The 22,500-nt window shown below is 39.9% G+C and overlaps 2 protein-coding genes across 6 annotated transcripts in view; both read left to right on the top strand.

Annotated features, from left to right (window-relative positions):
* The window catches only part of ptprr (protein tyrosine phosphatase receptor type R), a 46,086-nt gene extending 41,961 nt beyond the window's left edge, over window positions 1-4,125 (top strand). For 4 of the 5 annotated variants that reach the window (XM_060889534.1, XM_060889530.1, XM_060889532.1 and 1 more), the window contains 2 exons: window positions 824-937; window positions 1,788-4,125. In XM_060889534.1, coding sequence (XP_060745517.1) covers window positions 824-937; window positions 1,788-1,881 — 208 coding nt within the window. In that variant the 3' untranslated portion in view covers window positions 1,882-4,125. Of the gene's footprint in view, window positions 377-823; window positions 938-1,787 lie in introns of those variants that run through there. The other variant, XM_060889533.1, reaches the window with a different exon arrangement.
* Window positions 4,126-13,035: 8,910 nt separating this feature from the next.
* Window positions 13,036-22,500, top strand: part of ptprb (protein tyrosine phosphatase receptor type b) — a 48,786-nt gene continuing 39,321 nt past the window's right edge. The window contains exons 1-4 of the mRNA XM_060889279.1: window positions 13,036-13,694; window positions 14,586-14,868; window positions 20,310-20,573; window positions 22,414-22,500. The exon at window positions 22,414-22,500 is cut by the window's right edge and continues 177 nt beyond it. Coding sequence (XP_060745262.1) covers window positions 13,641-13,694; window positions 14,586-14,868; window positions 20,310-20,573; window positions 22,414-22,500 — 688 coding nt within the window. The 5' untranslated portion in view covers window positions 13,036-13,640. The remainder of the gene's footprint in view (window positions 13,695-14,585; window positions 14,869-20,309; window positions 20,574-22,413) is intronic.

Below are 22,500 nucleotides of genomic sequence, written 5' to 3'. Positions count from 1 at the left end.
TTACCACTGTTTCCCAATGACCGGCCAATCACTGATCCCCATCTTTTCTATTGATCAAATACTGATCACTACATCTCTCAAAGACTAATCACCATTGTTCTAATGGACTAATAATCGATGACCTATCCCGATGACATATCCCAAGTACTGCTGTCTCTCACTGTTCCTAATGACTAATCACCAATCACACGCATTCCAAATGTTTTTAATCTTCATGGCCAGTAATAAAAGTTGCACCTTCATAACCTTCATGATCACTGCGGTTTAATTTTATTCTCGATAGAAATATTCTCTTTATAGCATCAGCAGTTTGGTGCCATAACCAATGTTGATTTTTTTTCTTTCTTTGAGTAATAAATTAGAATCCTTTATTTAATTAAGCCTCTGTGGGAAATCTTCCTTCTTCATTTACCCCTTATTTGTAATTCGACATGCTGACGATCATAATGAAAGCAATAATGTGGATTAGTCTGTAACATCATCTAGTGATATCTGCTGACTTTCCTCTGAAAAGAATTCAAAGAAAAGAGACTCTAGGATTACAGTAACAACTCCAAAGCAGGTACAAATCTACAATATCCAGGTGAGATTATAGCCTGAAGCCAAGGAGCAGGAACGTTCACATCTGAAGTCAATCAGGACTACAGGACGTCCCGCGTCTTCAACGTGCTTTTCTCTTTGTTTACTTGACATTTCACAACTAGTGATTTCTTTCTCTTTAATCTCATCACTAATAGTTGTGTATGAAAAGAAAACGACAAGACAGGAAGTAGCTGATCAGTTATTAGCAGGTTGTGACCCTGTTCTTTATGATCACATGTAGTGCTGGGATTGGACGCACAGGCTGTTTCATAGCCACGACTATCGGTTGTCATCAGCTGCTTCGGGATGGAGTTGTGGATGTTCTGGGCATCGTGTGCCAGATGAGAGTCGACAGGTACAGACATCATTTACACATTTTTACAGCTATTACATTTTAAAACACATTGGAATGAAGTGAAATAATATTTTAATAAAAGTGCATAGTAAGGTCATTTTCACGCTCTGCTCTACGAATCTGTGTGAAATGTCTACGCCGCTTTTCTAAGCGCTGCTCTGTCACAGCAGAGCACTTTGTGTACTCAACACTCGCAGCTTTGCTTGCGTACTAGAAAAGGGGCGGAGCTACCAGCTGCTGATGCTTGATGAGGAAAAAAATTCCAAGACGGCCAACGACACTCCGGTGGATACGATGTGTTAGAAATATTTTTTAAATTAGCTCAGGTTGTGATTTTATTTTTCAACAATTGAAATATTCTGCTAAAAGCTATTTGGTATCTCTGACGGCTAAAACTTCTGGTTAGCAAAAACGATTGAGTGTTCGAATTAAAGATGATGCAGCCCTTCTAACATTCCTACACCAGATGCTGGGGTACATAGTGGTCGGTGTACATAGTGTAAAACCAGATGGTCGTCATTTGGGACGCAGCTTTAGACTTCCTAGTGTATGAGCGGTTACTATGGAAACCATCGTGTATTAGAACGTGCTGCATTAATATTGAGCTATTCAGATTACATGTCCAAGGCGTGACGTTATGACATTATACTGACACCTTTTGACCAATCAGAGTAAAGAATTCCTCCATGCTGTGGTTGCCTTTAGTTAAAGCTTCTGAGTTCGTAAGTATTTGCATCGACATGGACAAGGGGAGCATCACATTAACAAGTCCAATGTTCCAGTCTTACACTGAAATGCTTTCATTCTATACTTAAATGTTAGTGCCAATTAACACCTGATTGTGTCTTAGGGGTGGAATGATCCAAACCGGCGAGCAGTATGAATTCGTCCATCATGCCTTGTGTCTCTACGAAGGCCGTCTGTCAGCAGACCCAGGCCCGTGAATGTGATGACCAATTCATGAAGAAGAAGATGGTCCACGGATGTTTTTCTCTCCACGATTACCAGGAAGCACAATCTATCAAGGGTCCAAGCATCCATTTATCTTTCTCATCCCAGAGAGACAATCTAGAATGTAAGGGATTGTTTATGGAGATGTTTTGCACTTAACCCGTATGCTCGTAGAACGAACCGGATCAGAACAGATGACGTGTGATGTGTTGATATTGATGTCTCGACTTAGACTCCTTTTGACTCTAAACAAGCGCGTTCGCTCTGTCCACCTAGATGGAAGCATCCGGTATACCTGCTCTCTCACCTCCAGCTCTGGACTTTTCACTGAGCCACGTCAGGGCTGACGGGGCCCCAGTATTCAATCCAATTTGTGTATAGTTACGATTAGCACTTTCCTCAAGACTTCACACAGAACTATGTGACAATGCTCAAACTGTTTGAAGACTGTTAGGCGCATCAAGTGGACTCGTGTGAATAAGTCGTTTCAGTTCCTCTAATCAATAATAATAATAATAATAATAATAATAATAATGGCAGAATTTTCTTTGTTGTTGTTGTCCAACACATTTAATATTTGACCACATGCCTGAACACTGCTCACTTCTCTTGTGTTAATATTTGTTGAAGAGGAGGCTCTACAACACGGCTGTACTTTAAATAGCAGAGTTGAAAATATATATAAAATATAATAGTTATTTTTGTACAATATTCCCTAAATAACTGTTGCCTTATTTTTTTTTTTTTTTTCATTTTTCAATTTAATAAGATGTCATCCAGACATTTATCAATATTAAGGACTAAAGGAATTTCTGAAATGTCAAATACATTTTTGTGCCTTTTCATTTGAACCCATCTTTTAGGAAAAGCTTTCTACCTTCCTCTTATTTATTAATACGTATTTTATTAATATTTTTTTTCATGGATTGTAAACCATCTCCACCCTTTTCTCTTTATGAACCCATTTTATCCATATGCCTTTTAGTTAAATGCCAACACCCGCTTACACAAACTTCCTGTGCAGATTCAGGAAGCTGTGTGCTGCTCTGAGAATCCAGTGCCATTATGTTCCTGGGTGTATTTTTAAAAATACAAAAAGTAAAAAAAAAAAATCAAACGTAGACACCGATTTTTACATAAATGCTATCAGACCTTATATTGTTTTCTTGACCTGTGACTAAGATATGCAGCACTGTGCAAAAGTCTTAGTTCACCCTGCATTTTTATATCCACTTTCTGATTAAGAAACAACACATTCTATTGTATTGAAGAAGAAAACTTCCCTTTTTACTCTGTCGCTTATCAAGTTTTTAACATTTCGTGTTTTTCCTGTGCATTATTTTACTTTTTTGTAAAACATTTTGTATTACAGTTTAGGTGATAAGATATGGAACATCCAATAGCTTTGAGTTATATAATCCTAGCTCTATTGCTCCAATCAAATCACGTTTGATCCAGCAGCTTTCTCTGAACTGATCATTGAGCTCCAGGTGAAAGCGTATGAGTTACATCAGCATCATGTCTCTGAGCTACACGAGGACTTTTCTGCTATACGGTTTGCTTCGAGAGCCGGGAAGATGATTGTTCTAGAAATATGAACATTTCTAATTGTTTTTTTTTCTTCCTTTTTTTTTTTTTGTATGGTCCATTTTTTAAAATTCTGATTATTTGTGATATAAAGCTTTTACAAATTATATTTGTGAATTTCTACTAGATGTGTGTAGCATAGAAAAATCTGGTCAGTGAAATAAATCAAACGGTTTCTGGTTAGTGTACGTTGGCTTACTGTTTGTAGCTATTTTTCACTATTTGGTATTAACCTGTCAATAACCTTTATTTCCTCTTTCTTGCTACTGTAATCCACTTGAATGTTGTAGGGGAAAATCAGTGTAACTGTCCAGCAGACCTGCTACAATAGATATTTCTAGCTAGTATAATCTGTACAGATCATCAGTAAGAGACAGAATGTGACCAGAGATGAAGATTTGACGTGTCATGTCTGAAGGCTAAACACAACTAAAACATAGCGTACGTGAAAACACAGGACTATGTTGTGATTCAAGCCATAATATTTAATGTTGAGGTACTACGTACTGTACATTCACACTATGAGTCCTCTTTTCTCTTTATAGAGAGGGTGTAAAGTGGAGAAATCTCTGTTCTGTTACTGTCCTGGTAACAATATACCTAACTCTGTGACTCTGTGGTCTTTACAGCAAATAAACTGATCATACCGAGTGATTTTTCATCAGTGTGTTGTTTGTTGTTTTGTATAAAGAGGCGAGATGTACGTTTTTGTGCAGTATACTCCTGAGAATGTTACTATTTACGAGTCGTAATTAAGACGTCACGTGCATTTTAGTCGTTAGGGTCAGAGCGAGATGGAAGTAAAACTTTGCTTCATTAACTACAAAAAATACAGCAAGTTGTAAACTTCTAGAAAGTGACAAATCTTCTGAGATGAGGAAATGTTTATCACCAACTAGACATTACATCCATTGATTTCTTTCTGACGCACCGCCAACTCTGAAACTCAGAGCTTAAGGAAAATCCAGTTTCCCCACTCGTGATGAAGACTTGTAGTGGTGTTCATGTGTCTTCAACTCATAAATACGATCTTTCTGACATGACTTGACATGAACGCACCATGATTTCATATCACATCCAGAACACATTTGAGCTAGACCAAGCAAGCTAGATTTACTCAAAATCTATTAGAATTGCCTTAAACTGTTTATTAAAAAGTTTACACACCCCTGTTAAAGTTGTAGGTTTAAGTGATGAAAATAAAGAAATGAATTTCACCTTTATTTGAATATAATTTGAAAAAGCAACCACAACTTTAATGTGGAAAAACCAATAGGAACAGATTAGGAAAGAAAACACACACCTGAACTAATACTTTGTTAAATCACCTTTGGTTGTATAGCAGCACATACAGCATCATATTGCAGCTATAAGAATAAAATTATCCTGATTTGATCATTTTCATCATTCCACTCCTAATGGTAAAAAGTTGAAGAGATGTAGCTCTGCAGTGTGATGCTGCCACCACCGTGCTTCACTGTGAGTATCCTCACAGTATCCTCACAGTATTCTCACAGTATCCTCACAGAGTCCTCACAGTATTCTCACAGTATCCTCACAGAGTCCTCACAGTATCCTCACAGAGTCCTCACAGTATCCTCACAGTATTCTCACAGTATCCTCACAGTATTCTCAATGTATCCTCACAGTATTCTCACAGTGTCCTCACAGAGTCCTCACAGTATCCTCACAGTATTCTCACAGTATCCTCACAGTGTCCTCACAGTATCCTCACAGTATTCTCAAAGTATCCTTACAGTGTCCTCAAAGTATTCTCACAGAGTCCTCACAGTATCCTCACAGTGTCCTCACAGTATCCTCACAGTGTCCTCACAGTATCCTCACAGTATTCTCAAAGTATCCTTACAGTTTCCTCACAGTATTCTCACAGTGTCCTCACAGAGTCCTCACAGTATATTCACAGTGTCCTCACAGTATCCTCACAGTATTCTCACAGTATCCTCACAGTATTCTCACAGTATCCTCACAGTATCCTCACAGAGTCCTCACAGTTTCCTCACAGTATCCTCACAGTATCCTCACAGAGTCCTCACAGTATCCTCACAGTATTCTCACAGTGTCCTCACAGTATCCTCACAGTATTCTCACAGTATTCTCACAGTATCCTCACAGTTTCCTCACAGTATCCTCACAGTATCCTCACAGTATCCTCACAGTATTCTCACAGTATCCTCACAGTATCCTCACAGTTTCCTCACAGTATCCTCACAGTATTCTCACAGTATCCTCACAGTGTCCTCACAGTATCCTCACAGTATTCTCAAAGTATCCTTACAGTGTCCTCAAAGTATTCTCACAGTGTCCTCACAGAGTCCTCACAGTATCCTCACAGTGTCCTCACAGTATCCTCACAGTGTCCTCACAGTATCCTCACAGTATTCTCAAAGTATCCTTACAGTGTCCTCACAGTATTCTCACAGTGTCCTCACAGAGTCCTCACAGTATATTCACAGTGTCCTCACAGTATTCTCACAGTATCCTCACAGTATTCTCACAGTATCCTCACAGTATTCTCACAGTATCCTCACAGTATTCTCACAGTATCCTCACAGAGTCCTCACAGTTTCCTCACAGTATCCTCACAGAGTCCTCACAGTATCCTCACAGTATTCTCACAGTGTCCTCACAGTATCCTCACAGTATTCTCACAGTATCCTCACAGTATTCTCACAGTATCCTCACAGTATCCTCACAGTATTCTCACAGTGTCCTCACAGTATCCTCACAGTATCCTCACAGAGTCCTCACAGTATTCTCACAGTATCCTCACAGTATCCTCACAGAGTCCTCACAGTATCCTCACAGAGTCCTCACAGTATCCTCACAGTATTCTCACAGTGTCCTCACAGTATCCTCACAGTATTCTCACAGTATCCTCACAGTATTCTCACAGTGTCCTCACAGTATCCTCACAGTATTCTCACAGTATCCTCACAGTATTCTCACAGTGTCCTCACAGTATTCTCACAGTGTCCTCACAGAGTCCTCACAGTATATTCACAGTGTCCTCACAGTATCCTCACAGTATTCTCACAGTATCCTCACAGTATTCTCACAGTATCCTCACAGTATCCTCACAGAGTCCTCACAGTTTCCTCACAGTATCCTCACAGTATCCTCACAGAGTCCTCACAGTATCCTCACAGTATTCTCACAGTGTCCTCACAGTATCCTCACAGTATTCTCACAGTATTCTCACAGTATCCTCACAGTTTCCTCACAGTATCCTCACAGTATCCTCACAGTATTCTCACAGTATCCTCACAGTATCCTCACAGAGTCCTCACAGTTTCCTCACAGTATCCTCACAGTATCCTCACAGTATTCTCACAGTATCCTCACAGTGTCCTCACAGTATCCTCACAGTATTCTCAAAGTATCCTTACAGTGTCCTCAAAGTATTCTCACAGTGTCCTCACAGAGTCCTCACAGTATCCTCACAGAGTCCTCACAGTATCCTCACAGTGTCCTCACAGTATCCTCACAGTGTCCTCACAGTATCCTCACAGTATTCTCAAAGTATCCTTACAGTGTCCTCACAGTATTCTCACAGTATCCTCACAGTGTCCTCACAGTATCCTCACAGTATTCTCAAAGTATCCTTACAGTGTCCTCAAAGTATTCTCACAGTGTCCTCACAGAGTCCTCACAGTATCCTCACAGTGTCCTCACAGTATCCTCACAGTGTCCTCACAGTATCCTCACAGTATTCTCAAAGTATCCTTACAGTGTCCTCACAGTATTCTCACAGTGTCCTCACAGAGTCCTCACAGTATATTCACAGTGTCCTCACAGTATTCTCACAGTATCCTCACAGTATTCTCACAGTATCCTCACAGTATTCTCACAGTATCCTCACAGTATTCTCACAGTATCCTCACAGAGTCCTCACAGTTTCCTCACAGTATCCTCACAGAGTCCTCACAGTATCCTCACAGTATTCTCACAGTGTCCTCACAGTATCCTCACAGTATTCTCACAGTATCCTCACAGTATTCTCACAGTATCCTCACAGTATCCTCACAGTATTCTCACAGTGTCCTCACAGTATCCTCACAGTATCCTCACAGAGTCCTCACAGTATTCTCACAGTATCCTCACAGTATCCTCACAGAGTCCTCACAGTATCCTCACAGAGTCCTCACAGTATCCTCACAGTATTCTCACAGTGTCCTCACAGTATCCTCACAGTATTCTCACAGTATCCTCACAGTATTCTCACAGTGTCCTCACAGTATCCTCACAGTATTCTCACAGTATCCTCACAGTATTCTCACAGTGTCCTCACAGTATTCTCACAGTGTCCTCACAGAGTCCTCACAGTATATTCACAGTGTCCTCACAGTATCCTCACAGTATTCTCACAGTATCCTCACAGTATTCTCACAGTATCCTCACAGTATCCTCACAGAGTCCTCACAGTTTCCTCACAGTATCCTCACAGTATCCTCACAGAGTCCTCACAGTATCCTCACAGTATTCTCACAGTGTCCTCACAGTATCCTCACAGTATTCTCACAGTATTCTCACAGTATCCTCACAGTTTCCTCACAGTATCCTCACAGTATCCTCACAGTATTCTCACAGTATCCTCACAGTATCCTCACAGAGTCCTCACAGTTTCCTCACAGTATCCTCACAGTATCCTCACAGTATTCTCACAGTATCCTCACAGTGTCCTCACAGTATCCTCACAGTATTCTCAAAGTATCCTTACAGTGTCCTCAAAGTATTCTCACAGTGTCCTCACAGAGTCCTCACAGTATCCTCACAGAGTCCTCACAGTATCCTCACAGTGTCCTCACAGTATCCTCACAGTGTCCTCACAGTATCCTCACAGTATTCTCAAAGTATCCTTACAGTGTCCTCACAGTATTCTCACAGTGTCCTCACAGAGTCCTCACAGTATATTCACAGTGTCCTCACAGTATTCTCACAGTATCCTCACAGTATCCTCACAGTATTCTCACAGTATCCTCACAGTATTCTCACAGTATCCTCACAGTATCCTCACAGAGTCCTCACAGTTTCCTCACAGTATCCTCACAGAGTCCTCACAGTATCCTCACAGTATTCTCACAGTGTCCTCACAGTATCCTCACAGTATTCTCACAGTATCCTCACAGTATTCTCACAGTATCCTCACAGTATCCTCACAGTATTCTCACAGTGTCCTCACAGTATCCTCACAGTATCCTCACAGAGTCCTCACAGTATCCTCACAGTATTCTCACAGTATCCTCACAGTATCCTCACAGAGTCCTCACAGTATCCTCACAATATCCTCACAGAGTCCTCACAGTATCCTCACAGTATTCTCACAGTGTCCTCACAGTATCCTCACAGTATTCTCACAGTATCCTCACAGTATTCTCACAGTGTCCTCACAGTATCCTCACAGTATTCTCACAGTATCCTCACAGTATTCTCACAGTGTCCTCACAGTATCCTCACAGTATCCTCACAGTATTCTCACAGTATCCTCACAGTATCCTCACAGAGTCCTCACAGTTTCCTCACAGAGTCCTCACAGTATCCTCACAGTATTCTCACAGTGTCCTCACAGTATCCTCACAGTATTCTCACAGTATCCTCACAGTATTCTCACAGTATCCTCACAGTATCCTCACAGTATTCTCACAGTGTCCTCACAGTATCCTCACAGTATCCTCACAGAGTCCTCACAGTATCCTCACAGTATTCTCACAGTATCCTCACAGTATCCTCACAGAGTCCTCACAGTATCCTCACAGAGTCCTCACAGTATCCTCACAGTATTCTCACAGTGTCCTCACAGTATCCTCACAGTATTCTCACAGTATCCTCACAGTATTCTCACAGTGTCCTCACAGTATCCTCACAGTATTCTCACAGTATCCTCACAGTATTCTCACAGTGTCCTCACAGTATTCTCACAGTGTCCTCACAGAGTCCTCACAGTATATTCACAGTGTCCTCACAGTATCCTCACAGTATTCTCACAGTATCCTCACAGTATTCTCACAGTATCCTCACAGTATCCTCACAGAGTCCTCACAGTTTCCTCACAGTATCCTCACAGTATCCTCACAGAGTCCTCACAGTATCCTCACAGTATTCTCACAGTGTCCTCACAGTATCCTCACAGTATTCTCACAGTATTCTCACAGTATCCTCACAGTTTCCTCACAGTATCCTCACAGTATCCTCACAGTATTCTCACAGTATCCTCACAGTATCCTCACAGAGTCCTCACAGTTTCCTCACAGTATCCTCACAGTATCCTCACAGTATTCTCACAGTATCCTCACAGTGTCCTCACAGTATCCTCACAGTATTCTCAAAGTATCCTTACAGTGTCCTCAAAGTATTCTCACAGTGTCCTCACAGAGTCCTCACAGTATCCTCACAGTGTCCTCACAGTATCCTCACAGTGTCCTCACAGTATCCTCACAGTATTCTCAAAGTATCCTTACAGTGTCCTCACAGTATTCTCACAGTGTCCTCACAGAGTCCTCACAGTATATTCACAGTGTCCTCACAGTATTCTCACAGTATCCTCACAGTATCCTCACAGTATTCTCACAGTATCCTCACAGTATTCTCACAGTATCCTCACAGTATCCTCACAGAGTCCTCACAGTTTCCTCACAGTATCCTCACAGAGTCCTCACAGTATCCTCACAGTATTCTCACAGTGTCCTCACAGTATCCTCACAGTATTCTCACAGTATCCTCACAGTATTCTCACAGTATCCTCACAGTATCCTCACAGTATTCTCACAGTGTCCTCACAGTATCCTCACAGTATCCTCACAGAGTCCTCACAGTATCCTCACAGTATTCTCACAGTATCCTCACAGTATCCTCACAGAGTCCTCACAGTATCCTCACAGTATCCTCACAGAGTCCTCACAGTATCCTCACAGTATTCTCACAGTGTCCTCACAGTATCCTCACAGTATTCTCACAGTATCCTCACAGTATTCTCACAGTGTCCTCACAGTATCCTCACAGTATTCTCACAGTATCCTCACAGTATTCTCACAGTGTCCTCACAGTATCCTCACAGTATCCTCACAGTATTCTCACAGTATCCTCACAGTATCCTCACAGAGTCCTCACAGTTTCCTCACAGTATCCTCACAGTATCCTCACAGTATTCTCACAGTATCCTCACAGTGTCCTCACAGTATCCTCACAGTATTCTCAAAGTATCCTTACAGTGTCCTCAAAGTATTCTCACAGTGTCCTCACAGAGTCCTCACAGTATCCTCACAGTGTCCTCACAGTATCCTCACAGTGTCCTCACAGTATCCTCACAGTATTCTCAAAGTATCCTTACAGTGTCCTCACAGTATTCTCACAGTGTCCTCACAGAGTCCTCACAGTATATTCACAGTGTCCTCACAGTATTCTCACAGTATCCTCACAGTATTCTCACAGTATCCTCACAGTATTCTCACAGTATCCTCACAGTATCCTCACAGAGTCCTCACAGTTTCCTCACAGTATCCTCACAGAGTCCTCACAGTATCCTCACAGTATTCTCACAGTGTCCTCCCAGTATCCTCACAGTATTCTCACAGTATCCTCACAGTATTCTCACAGTATCCTCACAGTATCCTCACAGTATTCTCACAGTGTCCTCACAGTATCCTCACAGTATCCTCACAGAGTCCTCACAGTATCCTCACAGTATTCTCACAGTATCCTCACAGTATCCTCACAGAGTCCTCACAGAGTCCTCACAGTATCCTCACAGTATTCTCACAGTGTCCTCACAGTATCCTCACAGTATTCTCACAGTATCCTCACAGTATTCTCACAGTGTCCTCACAGTATCCTCACAGTATTCTCACAGTATCCTCACAGTATTCTCACAGTGTCCTCACAGTATCCTATCAGTATCCTCACAGAGTCCTCACAGTATTCTCACAGTATCCTCACAGTGAAGGGCATGCAAAATTATAGACATTCGTTATTGTTATTCATTCATTTTTGTAGTATTTGTTTTTCTTTTCTGTATTACATTAAAGGTAGAAAAAAATTCTGAGATGATTTATCTTGGCTTGATTTTTACACCATGGGATTGTGTATCTGTGTGTGACCTTTTTCTTCAATCTAGATGTAGGTAGTAGGTTATGTTAGGTTGACTGACTGACAGGCAGGCAGGGGTGACGTGGAAACTCAATTTTTGCTAGCATAGTTTTTCCCAGTTTGAGATGTGGGACAGGCAGACAGAGATGAGAAGAGATGTCATCAGCATAGCCGTGATATGACCAGCCATGAGTTTCAATCACATGTCCCAGAAATGAGCAGTGGACACAGCACTGACCTCTGGGGAACCTCAGTTGTGAGTATCTCCTCCATGATACTTTGAAGGTACTGGCTAAAATAGTGCAGAGAAGAATACTGAAAGAAAATGAATGTCAATCAGATTGTGTATAGTTACTGAGTTCTCGTAGCTTAATTCAGATAAACAAAGAAATCTGAACTACACAGGCTGCTCAGGTACTTGTTCAGTCTCTTGTCATTTCAAGACTGGATTACTGAAACGCACTGCTGGCAGGTCTACCTACAGTATGAACACAATTGATCCTCTGCAAATGATCCAAAATGCAGCTGCACGGCTTGTTTTCAACCTTCCAAAGTTCTTGCATACCACCCCACTACTGTGATCCCTCCACTGGCTTCCGGTAGCTGCACGCATCAGATTCAAAACACTGATGCTGGCCTACAAAGCCAAAAATGGACCAGCTCCCTCTTACCTCAAAGCCCTCATCACTCCTCACACTGCACCCCGCACCCTCCGATCTACCAGCACTTCTAGACTGGTTCCACCATCTCTCAGGGTAAGAGGCAAGTACTGTATACTACAAGACTCTTCTCTGTTCTGGCACCAAGGTGGTGGAATGAACTTCCCCTAGAGGTCCGGACAGCTGAGTCACTGGCTATTTTCAAACGGAGGTTGAAGACCTACTTATTCAGGAAACACTTCAACTAGCACTTCTTTCCTTATCTTTTGCATTTATTAAAAAAATAAAAATAAAAAAAATGAAACTTTTTCATTGTAACTTTGAACAATGTTTTAAACTCATGGTATGTAATCTAGTGAGCCAGCATTAATGTATCCAATGAGAGAGATTTAAGCACTTATGTACGTCGCTCTGGATAAGGGCGTCTGCCAAATGCTGTAAATGTAAATGTAATTGTAAATTTGAGTATTTGACATTTCCACTGTTAGGTCTCAGTCACTGCATAGATACAGTACACCACAGAAAGACCTGCACGCCCAATGTATTGTTCAATAATAGAGAACTTCCTGTCTGTATCTGTATAATTTCCTTCTCTTTGTTTAAATATTTGAATATAGCACTAAAGTTTACAAAACTCACATTTCACCTCATGACCAAACCCTGGCATATCTGACATTTGCTTTAGTCCCCAGGATTTACCTATTTATGTGTGTAAAAAAAAGTGAGAGTCCTTAAACTTCTATTAACAAAGCATGTGGCGGTGGATAATAGAAGGAAGTGTAGTGAAACAGACATGAAGCTGCTTTAAGCAGAGTGGAAAGACGGTGTGAAAATAAGTGTGGCTTTAACCGACTGGCTGCTCTGTGGGGTATACAGTACAGGAAGGAAAAAGGGTGGGCTGCTTTAAAGGCTTCAAACAACAAAAGCAGCGCTTAACATTTGTCAGACATCTAATAACAGAAGGGGGAAAAAAATCTTAGTCCAACAGTGATGTTAAAGAATATAGCTCAATCATAATCCAGCCTGAGAGAAGCTTTGGATTTGTAGGAAAGAAGCAACTAGAGGTATCAGAGAGACAACGCCTCATATCATTACTATTGTTTGACTTGGCAACTGAATTTGAACTTAAGACCGATCCTGATTGAGGAAATCCGCTGGAGACTGAATGGTTTACTCGCACGCATTTTTGATCACCACTGGTTGATGAGCAAGAGACAGCCACCAACCGAGGACCGAGTGGAGCTGATGAACTTCTGGAAGAATTGCTTTTCTGAATCTATCTGACGCATGGGGAGCCTACATTTCAACTCATTTTCAAATCCTTTGGATTATATTTTCAAGTGTCTCTTCAAATTAAAGTTCTATTTATTAACTAAAATCATCTAATAACCTGACAATCGAAAAAAATGCTGAGAGCTGAAGCCGTGTCTGTAGCCGTCTGGGTAGCATGTGGAGTTATGGTGAGTCATTCTCAATATAAAACCTTCTTCAGATAAAATAGTTACAACTGGGTTGTAAAGAAAAGAAAAGAAAAAAAAAGTGTCACAAATTCTGTAATTATTATTTCTATGTATATTTTATAATTATATAGCCATAAATTACAAAAGGTAAAAAGTTGAACTGTAATGACGCAAAGCAGCCAAACATAGGACTATAGGACCGGGAAAACAATAATCTGAGAATAGAAAAATTTTGCACTTGAAGTTTAATCAGAGAATTTTCAGCTATTTCAGATCATTATGAATTACTACACGCAGATAGTTTTTATTAAAAATTTAATAAAGGCAAATCTACAGGCAATGACTGTTCAACTGTAATCACTAAGAGACATAATACAATTGTTTAAATAATTATAAAAAGAGAGAAAAGTATTTTAAGTAACAAATGTTTTATATTTTGTTATATTTTTACAAATATTTTGTTGTACAAACTATATACTGGAACAATTATGATGAGGATGATGATGAGATGAAGATACAGACAATGATGATGATTTTGATCATGATGACACCAACAACGATGATAATGACAACATTAAGCCTTTATCCAGAGCGAATAAATATTCATCTCATTTTATACAACTGAGCAATTGGGTGTTAAGGGCCTTGCTCAGGGGCCCACTGGTGGCAGCTTGGTTAAAAGGGGCTTCAAACTCACAACCATCCAATTAACAGTCCAACAACTTAATCACTAGGCTACCCCAACAATGATAATGATCATGACAATGTTGATGATGACGATCATGATTCTTCTTCTTCTTGTTATTATTATTATTATTATTATTATTATTATTATTATTATTATTATTATTATTATTATTATTAATTGACATAACAAATGTATGTTTTCAGGGTGTTTTGCTGGCAGAAACTCAGCAATGTAGCTTTAAAGTCCTCAAGCCTGTCCAAGTCGGCACTGACTCTATACGACTCACGCTGAACAGCTCAGCTGTGGAATGTCGCTTCGCAGTGAATACGGCAGACAGACCTGAGAACCAGACAGACTGTGATCACAATCAGGAAAATGGGGAAATGATTACATGTAAACTGGAGAATTTATACCCTGGAACATGGTACCACCTGACTGTAGCATCGAAGATGGACAGTAATCAACACAACCTGTCCCTGGCAACAAGTAAGTGATGTGTGATGAGTTCTGTGTGAGCATGTTATACACATGTTATACACATGTTATACACACATTATACATGTTATAAACATCATCATCATCCTCAGAACCCAATCACTCAGTAACTCTATAAAATATTTCTCATTCTCATTTGACAGACTTAATGAATATCATTTAGGATTTAATTCATTTAATTTATTTAAGTAAATCTGACGTCCTAATGGCGTAGATGTGAACATTAATGCTAGATTAAAAAAGAGACCTTTTATATCATTTTTAAGATATCGATATTTAATATTTCTGACATGAAGCTTGACAACGTTTTTTTATTTGACTTTGTTGATAAAATAATAATAAAAAAGGAAATTCTTATTATTTATTTGTTTGTTTGCTTCAATCTTAGTTTAATGCTTTCTTTATTGTGCCTCATCCTGACTGTATACAGTAAATGAGTTTTGATGGCAGAGGCAGTGGATGCTGAGGGTAAATATTCTCTGAGCATGAAATAAGACTTGATTAAATCAAGGCAGGATGAAAAAAGGATGAAAAAGATTCAAGCACGGCAAGCACCAGACTAACAAACAAACAAACAAACAAACAAACAAACAAACAGAAAAAAGCATCTTTACAGAACGGCAGAGTTGAAATGTTTTAAATGATCAGATTTTAGAAATGATAAATCAGCAAAAATGATAGAAAAGGAGCAATGCTAGCTCAGTTTATCTCCAGTAGATTACGGTCTGAAATGAAGAAGGTTAACTTCGCAAACACACTCATTTTTAATTTGAGGTTGTACTGTATGAGACTCTTCAGCCATGTTAAGCGAGACCTGAAGGGCTTCAGCTTAATGAACTAAAGCCTAAGTCTCTCCAGGCTGGCATAGAAATACCCTGAATCATTTCTGTTAATTACTAATCACGTTAATAGATTTTGAAATATTTTGGTTCCGCTTTAGCTTTTTTTTTAATATAAAAATTCAAATATTGAATATCTAGAAAAGGATCTGTAGGAACTAAAGCTGTGCACACCGATCGTTCTAAAGAACTTTACATGATAAATGATTTCCATCTCCATCAGCGTTGTGTTTTATTTCAGTAAAGAAAATTTCAGTACTCTTGGTTTGAAGAGCCTATTAAAACCCTGAGTGTGTGTGTGTGTGTGTGTGTGTGTGTGTATGTTTGTGTGATTATGTGTGTGAGTGTGGCTTGTGAGTGTGTAATCAGTGTGTGTATGGCTGCGGCGTATTCTGTGTGTGTGTGTGTAGATGACATTGTGTGATGTTTGGCTTGGCTCCAGAACAGCAGTCTAACACAGTGTATTTCCAGCAGACTGCTGGCCTCTCCTCTCCCCTGCCCTTTCCCACCCCATTGTTCTTGTGTGCTAGAGGAAATGGGAAGGGGGTAGATGGGGGGGTTGGAGAGGGGTGGAGGGGTTGCACTCTGTTTTGGTTGGAGGTTGAAACGGGTTAAACGGCGCAGCTCTACTCCTGACCCTCACACTGATGCCATCACCTAAACCTCTGTGATATTTGCACATTAAAGCTGCACTCCCAGCGGCTAAAAATAAAAGCCCACAAGTTTACTGCTGTGCCTCACAGCCAAGATTACACAAGCCGCAAGAAGCGCTTCCTGTACAAAAACCTAAAACATTCAGTTCACCTTAGTGAACAATCAGCCAACGATCGTTTATTGTTTCTCAGCACTTAAAGCTTATTATTTGTAGGAATGTGTGCAGTAGAAAATGGAGATGAGATATTCATGAGAGTCTCATCATAAATGGATCATTTATTCATGCATTAGAAAAGTCTAGTGGGTTTATGCTGCTGCAGTTATTGTTGTATTTAAATAACCTCACAGTGCTCAGATCTGATCTGGTCAGTGAGCTCGGAAACATTGGCGTTTAAATCATCTTTGGAGAATAACGCTTTAAAAACATGCCGTCATTTAACGGTTGTTGGTGTGGTGATGTTTACGTACCATCTGTGGAAGGCTTGTTAAAAATCTTCAGCACTGCTGAGTTTCTGGTCACTTCTCTAACAAATCTTACTAACGCTTGAAGACAGAACACATTGAATGAGCGACTGTTTAGAGCCGCTGTAATGTAAAAGAAAAGTTGTCCAATTGTTCGCAATTGTTCGCTTCATCCCGACATCCTGTCACTGATAGAGCTCCTGCAAATTTCATACACTGAACACTTCATATACTGAATAATCAGTTCATGATCGTTTATTGTTTTAAAGGTTCTTAGAAAAGAATTGTGCAGTATAAAATGTAGGTGAGTAATCAATTGCTGATTTTTTATTATAGTTAATTTATTGGAAACTCTTTGAGATGGTTTTGCTGCCAATGTTGTTGCTGTTGTATTTAAATGGTATCACAGTACTTGAATCTGATTGGCCAGTGAGCTCTGTTGTTTTATTTAAATTGTACCATAGCACTCGATTAGGCAGTAAGTTCTGAATTATTTGCTAGAACAGCGGCTCTGGTGGACTGCAAGGATTAGCGCATTAATATAAACTTGTAATTTACAAGTTTATATTAATGCGCTAATTCTACCAAAATGACTACATGAACACACTGGCTAACATTTCTACAGTTTTATATTCACATGGTGGATGATCTCTATAATCGAAGCCTAATCACTAATAATATTGTTTTAACTGGATATGAATATCACATTCATAAAATTTGAGACATTTAGACAAACACTCTCAGAAAAAGGTTTTGATGCTAGTTTGAAGTATGTATGAATCCAATATTATCTTACATTCGCTTATTTATTTGATCACCCTGCCTACAGAGATGTCACACCGTATTAACGGTGGTTTTAAAAAAGTTAGAACACGGTAGCATTGTTGCGATAAACTCAAACAATTCGGGGTTCAACGAGCCACCAGGGAGGAAGAGGTGCAGAAACAGCAGCTGCATGGTGCTAGCGGCTGTCAGGCTTTGGCCTTCATCGCTAAAGGTCCTCTTTCCGCTATTCACTTTCCCACAATCAGTTCTCCATGGGCGGCTCAGCATCCAGCCAGGGCTGGCGTTATTTAAACTCTCCAGAACAATCTTATCTCGCTCACACATCGTACCCACTGGCTGCCCCGGCATGCTCTTACACAAAAACTGCACAGTCCAGAGCCACTTCGAAGTCATTGTGTTTTTTTCCCACTGTGGTAAGAAATAGAACTCGAGTGAAAAATGTCATCACGTATTATAACTTCTAATTACATTAACTTAATTCAAGGCATTAACAAGTGCAAGACTGTACCTTTGTTACTGTACCTGCTTTGGTGATGCAATTATCAGTTGGACTTTTAATGTGTAGCTTTCACTCAGTAATGTGTGAATACTGGTAACATTATAAAGATGTAACATCATTTAAATAAAAAGTAAAGATAGAACAATTATATATAGTTATTAGGAAAATAATAAACACCAGAGGTACACAATTAAATATAGGTAAAGGTACCAAGGTGTTAGGTACCAAAAGATGTACTGATGTGAGGTACCAAAAGATGTACTGATGTGAGGTACCAAAATATATGTACTGATGTGAGGTACCAAAAGATGTACTGATGTGAGGTACCAAAATATATGTACTGATGTGAGGTACCAAAAGATGTACTGATGTGAGGTACCAAAAGATGTACTGATGTGAGGTACCAAAAGATGTACTGATGTGAGGTACCAAAAGATGTACTGATGTGAGGTACCCAAAGATATACTGATGTGAGGTACCAAAAGATGTACTGATGTGAGGTACCAAAATATATGTACTGATGTGAGGTACCAAAAAATGTACTGATGTGAGGTACCAAAAAATGTACTGATGTGAGGTACCAAAAGATGTACTGATGTGAGGTACCAAAAAATGTACTGATGTGAGGTACCAAAAGATGTACTGATGTGAGGTACCAAAATATATGTACTGATGTGAGGTACCAAAAAATGTACTGATGTGAGGTACCAAAAGATGTACTGATGTGAGGTACCAAAAGATGTACTGATGTGAGGTACCAAAAGATGTACTGATGTGAGGTACCAAAATATATGTACTGATGTGAGGTACCAAAAAATGTACTGATGTGAGGTACCAAAAAATGTACTGATGTGAGGTACCAAAAGATGTACTGATGTGAGGTACCAAAAAATGTACTGATGTGAGGTACCAAAAGATGTACTGATGTGAGGTACCAAAATATATGTACTGATGTGAGGTACCAAAAGATGTACTGATGCGAGGTACCAAAATATATGTACTGATGTGAGGTACCAAAAGATGTACTGATGTGAGGTACCAAAAGATGTACTGATGTGAGGTACCAAAAGATGTACTGATGTGAGGTACCAAAATATATGTACAGTACTGATGTGAGGTACCAAGAGATGTACTGATGTGAGGTACCAAAAGATGTACTGATGTGAGGTACCAAAATATATGTAGTGATGTGAGGTACCAAGAGATGTACTGATGTGAGGTACCAAAAGATGTACTGATGTGAGGTACCAAAATATATGTACTGATGTGAGGTACCAAAAGATGTACTGATGTGAGGTACCAAAAGATGTACTGATGTGAGGTACCAAAATATATGTACAGTACTGATGTGAGGTACCAAGAGATGTACTGATGTGAGGTACCAAAAGATGTACTGATGTGAGGTACCAAAAGATGTACTGATGTGAGGTACCAAAATATATGTAGTGATGTGAGGTACCAAGAGATGTACTGATGTGAGGTACCAAAAGATGTACTGATGTGAGGTACCAAAATATATGTAGTGATGTGAGGTACCAAGAGATGTACTGATGTGAGGTACCAAAAGATGTACTGATGTGAGGTACCAAAATATATGTACTGATGTGAGGTACCAAAAGATGTACTGATGTGAGGTACCAAAATATATGTACAGTACTGATGTGAGGTACCAAGAGATGTACTGATGTGAGGTACCAAAAGATGTACTGATGTGAGGTACCAAAAGATGTACTGATGTGAGGTACCAAAATATATGTAGTGATGTGAGGTACCAAGAGATGTACTGATGTGAGGTACCAAAAGATATACTGATGTGAGGTACCAAAAGATGTACTGATGTGAGGTACCAAAAGATGTACTGATGTGAGGTACCAAAATATATGTACTGATGTGAGGTACCAAGAGATGTACTGATGTGAGGTACCAAAAGATGTACTGATGTGAGGTACCAAAAGATGTACTGATGTGAGGTACCAAAAGATGTACTGATGTGAGGTACCAAAAGATGTACTGATGTGAGGATATCACACCACTAACATGGAGTGGCGAGTTTCATACCATTTATCTAAGATTGTAGAAATAACATAGAGAGCCACATCTAAACTAAAGCTGGAGCATGCAGTAGTTCTGTGGAATGCTCTCCTGAAAACAGTGTGCTTCATGACACTTCTGACTCTGTTTCTGTTGTCCAGGACCTTCACCTGTGCAAAGTGTTCAGGTGTTTAGACATGTGGACAGTCTAAACATGTCCTGGAAGACTGGGCCTGGAAAAACAGAGCTTTTCCGACTTCTGCTCACAGATAGCGCAGGTCTGGAATCCGCCTGGAACACCACATTGGACAACACTACAACCTCGTACAGGGTGAACGGCCTCACTCCTGGTCGCGTGTACAACATGAGCATCATCACTGAGGCAGCTGGGAGGCAAAACGCCGTGTCCCTGCAGGAACAAACAGGTACTGTTCTTTTCTATCATGAGTGTGCGTCTGCATACACGCGCGCGTGTGTGCGTGCGTGCGTGCGTGTGTGTGTGTGTGTGTGTGTGTGTGTGTGTGTGTGACCTTTTACACAATATTTTAGGCAGTGGGGTGAACGCCCTGTCTCTTTTTCCTGCTGTGTAAAATGAAAGCTTGGCCTTCATCCTCATGTGTAATGTCACTCCCATGTACTGTCCATTATACCTTCACAGTGTTTAAACCTCCAACACACACACACACACACTAGCATAATGTCAGTGAAAGTACAATTGAAGACATCTGTCAACAGCCATTTTTCTTTCCCAAACACACATCTACTCAAGCACAGAGGAAAGGAAATCGAGCTATTAGTAAAAAAGCAAAAGTGACTCAATTGTTTTTGATGTGTGAGCAGCTTAATGAACCTGCTGGGCTCTTTATTTTGTCTCCCTTCGGGAATTCTTAAGCTGAATCCTGTATGACGTATTACACACTATGCCCTTACACAATGCACAGTGTATTCTACCATCTAGAGTACGATTCATCTCAAATGGATCACTGACGGTGTTTTCCTGAGAGGAAGCGTATATTTTACACTTGGTTAGTGACATAAAACACACATAACTTTTGTAGGACCTCTCGTGCTGTTAGTTATCGCTTCGAATTGCTCTCTGTGTCTATGTAAGCTGTAAGTGTTTACACTTTGCATGAAGTGTAAACATTCCAAGCTTGCTTTTTTTTTTTGGATATACAGTATAAGTACAGCATCCAGATTTTTAAAGTGCACTTCTTCTTCTTCTTCTTCTTCCACACAACTCACACGTGTATACAATGGAGTCGAATAGTGCATAAGTTAGTGGGATGCAGCTTTTAAAGTTTGATGTAGACTTCTACATGGAAGTATTAATAAATAAAGCCCCTTTAGAAAGCTTAGTACACTGCAGATAGATTAATGGAATTAAAAGTTTCCATATTATCAAATGATCAGATAGGAATCGAGATTCGGCTCAAAAGCTTCTGAGTCAAATTCCACACAGTGATGTTATAGTTTGTTGACACCCCCAATACACATGGAGTTAATGCCTGGTTGTGAGACAGTATTGCTATTGTTCCACTGCTCATTTTTTGCATGTAAGACAGATTAGGTCATCTTCACCTCTATATGTTTAGTTTGTTTAAACATACAGTAGATTCATACAGTATATCAGTTTATTATGCACCATTATATAAGTGCTTACGTTTGTGTTAATCAGAGAGGATGCAGGCGCAGACTTTGATTTAACAACAGAAGTTAGACAATGAAACAAACACTGAAAGACGGGAAATTAAATAGAGGTGCTGATCAGTGTGAGACGTGACACAGGGCATGTCATGTGCAGGGGCTGATGGGTAATATACAGCAGTCAAGTTATAACTTGAGTACACTCACGTCCCCGACAAAAAGTCCTAAAGGTATCAGTCTCTGATGTGATACTGTATTGTACTGTAAAAATATATAGAAGAAGAAATAATTACACAATGTAAATAAATACACAATTAGTAAATAACTGACCCTGTGTTCAGTGAAACTAATATGAATCTGTAGCAGTATGTGTTAAAATGCATAGCAGCATCCAAGTAGCCTTATTTTATGCTCAGGGTTGTTACCGTTGTCTTGGTTTTTGGAAATGAGATTTCAGAAATTTGTTGTGTGGAATTGATTCTCGACTCAATTTGAGAACGAGAAAATGAACAGTTTTGCCTTCAAGCGTTTCCCAACATCTGCCAATTCATACATTCGTAGTATTAATAGTATTTTCATACATTCAGATCCAGTAATATGTCGTTATTCACCCTGCAGAACCGAGCATGGTCTTTAATGCACACATGGAGAACAACAGGAGTCAGACCAGACTCCAGGTCTCTTGGGATCAAGCACCAGGTGATG

This window comes from Tachysurus vachellii, chromosome 16 (assembly GCF_030014155.1).
Source record: "Tachysurus vachellii isolate PV-2020 chromosome 16, HZAU_Pvac_v1, whole genome shotgun sequence".
NCBI lineage: Eukaryota > Metazoa > Chordata > Actinopteri > Siluriformes > Bagridae > Tachysurus > Tachysurus vachellii.
Note: the sequence above shows the minus strand (reverse complement) of the source record. Positions and strands in the feature narration are given on the sequence as shown.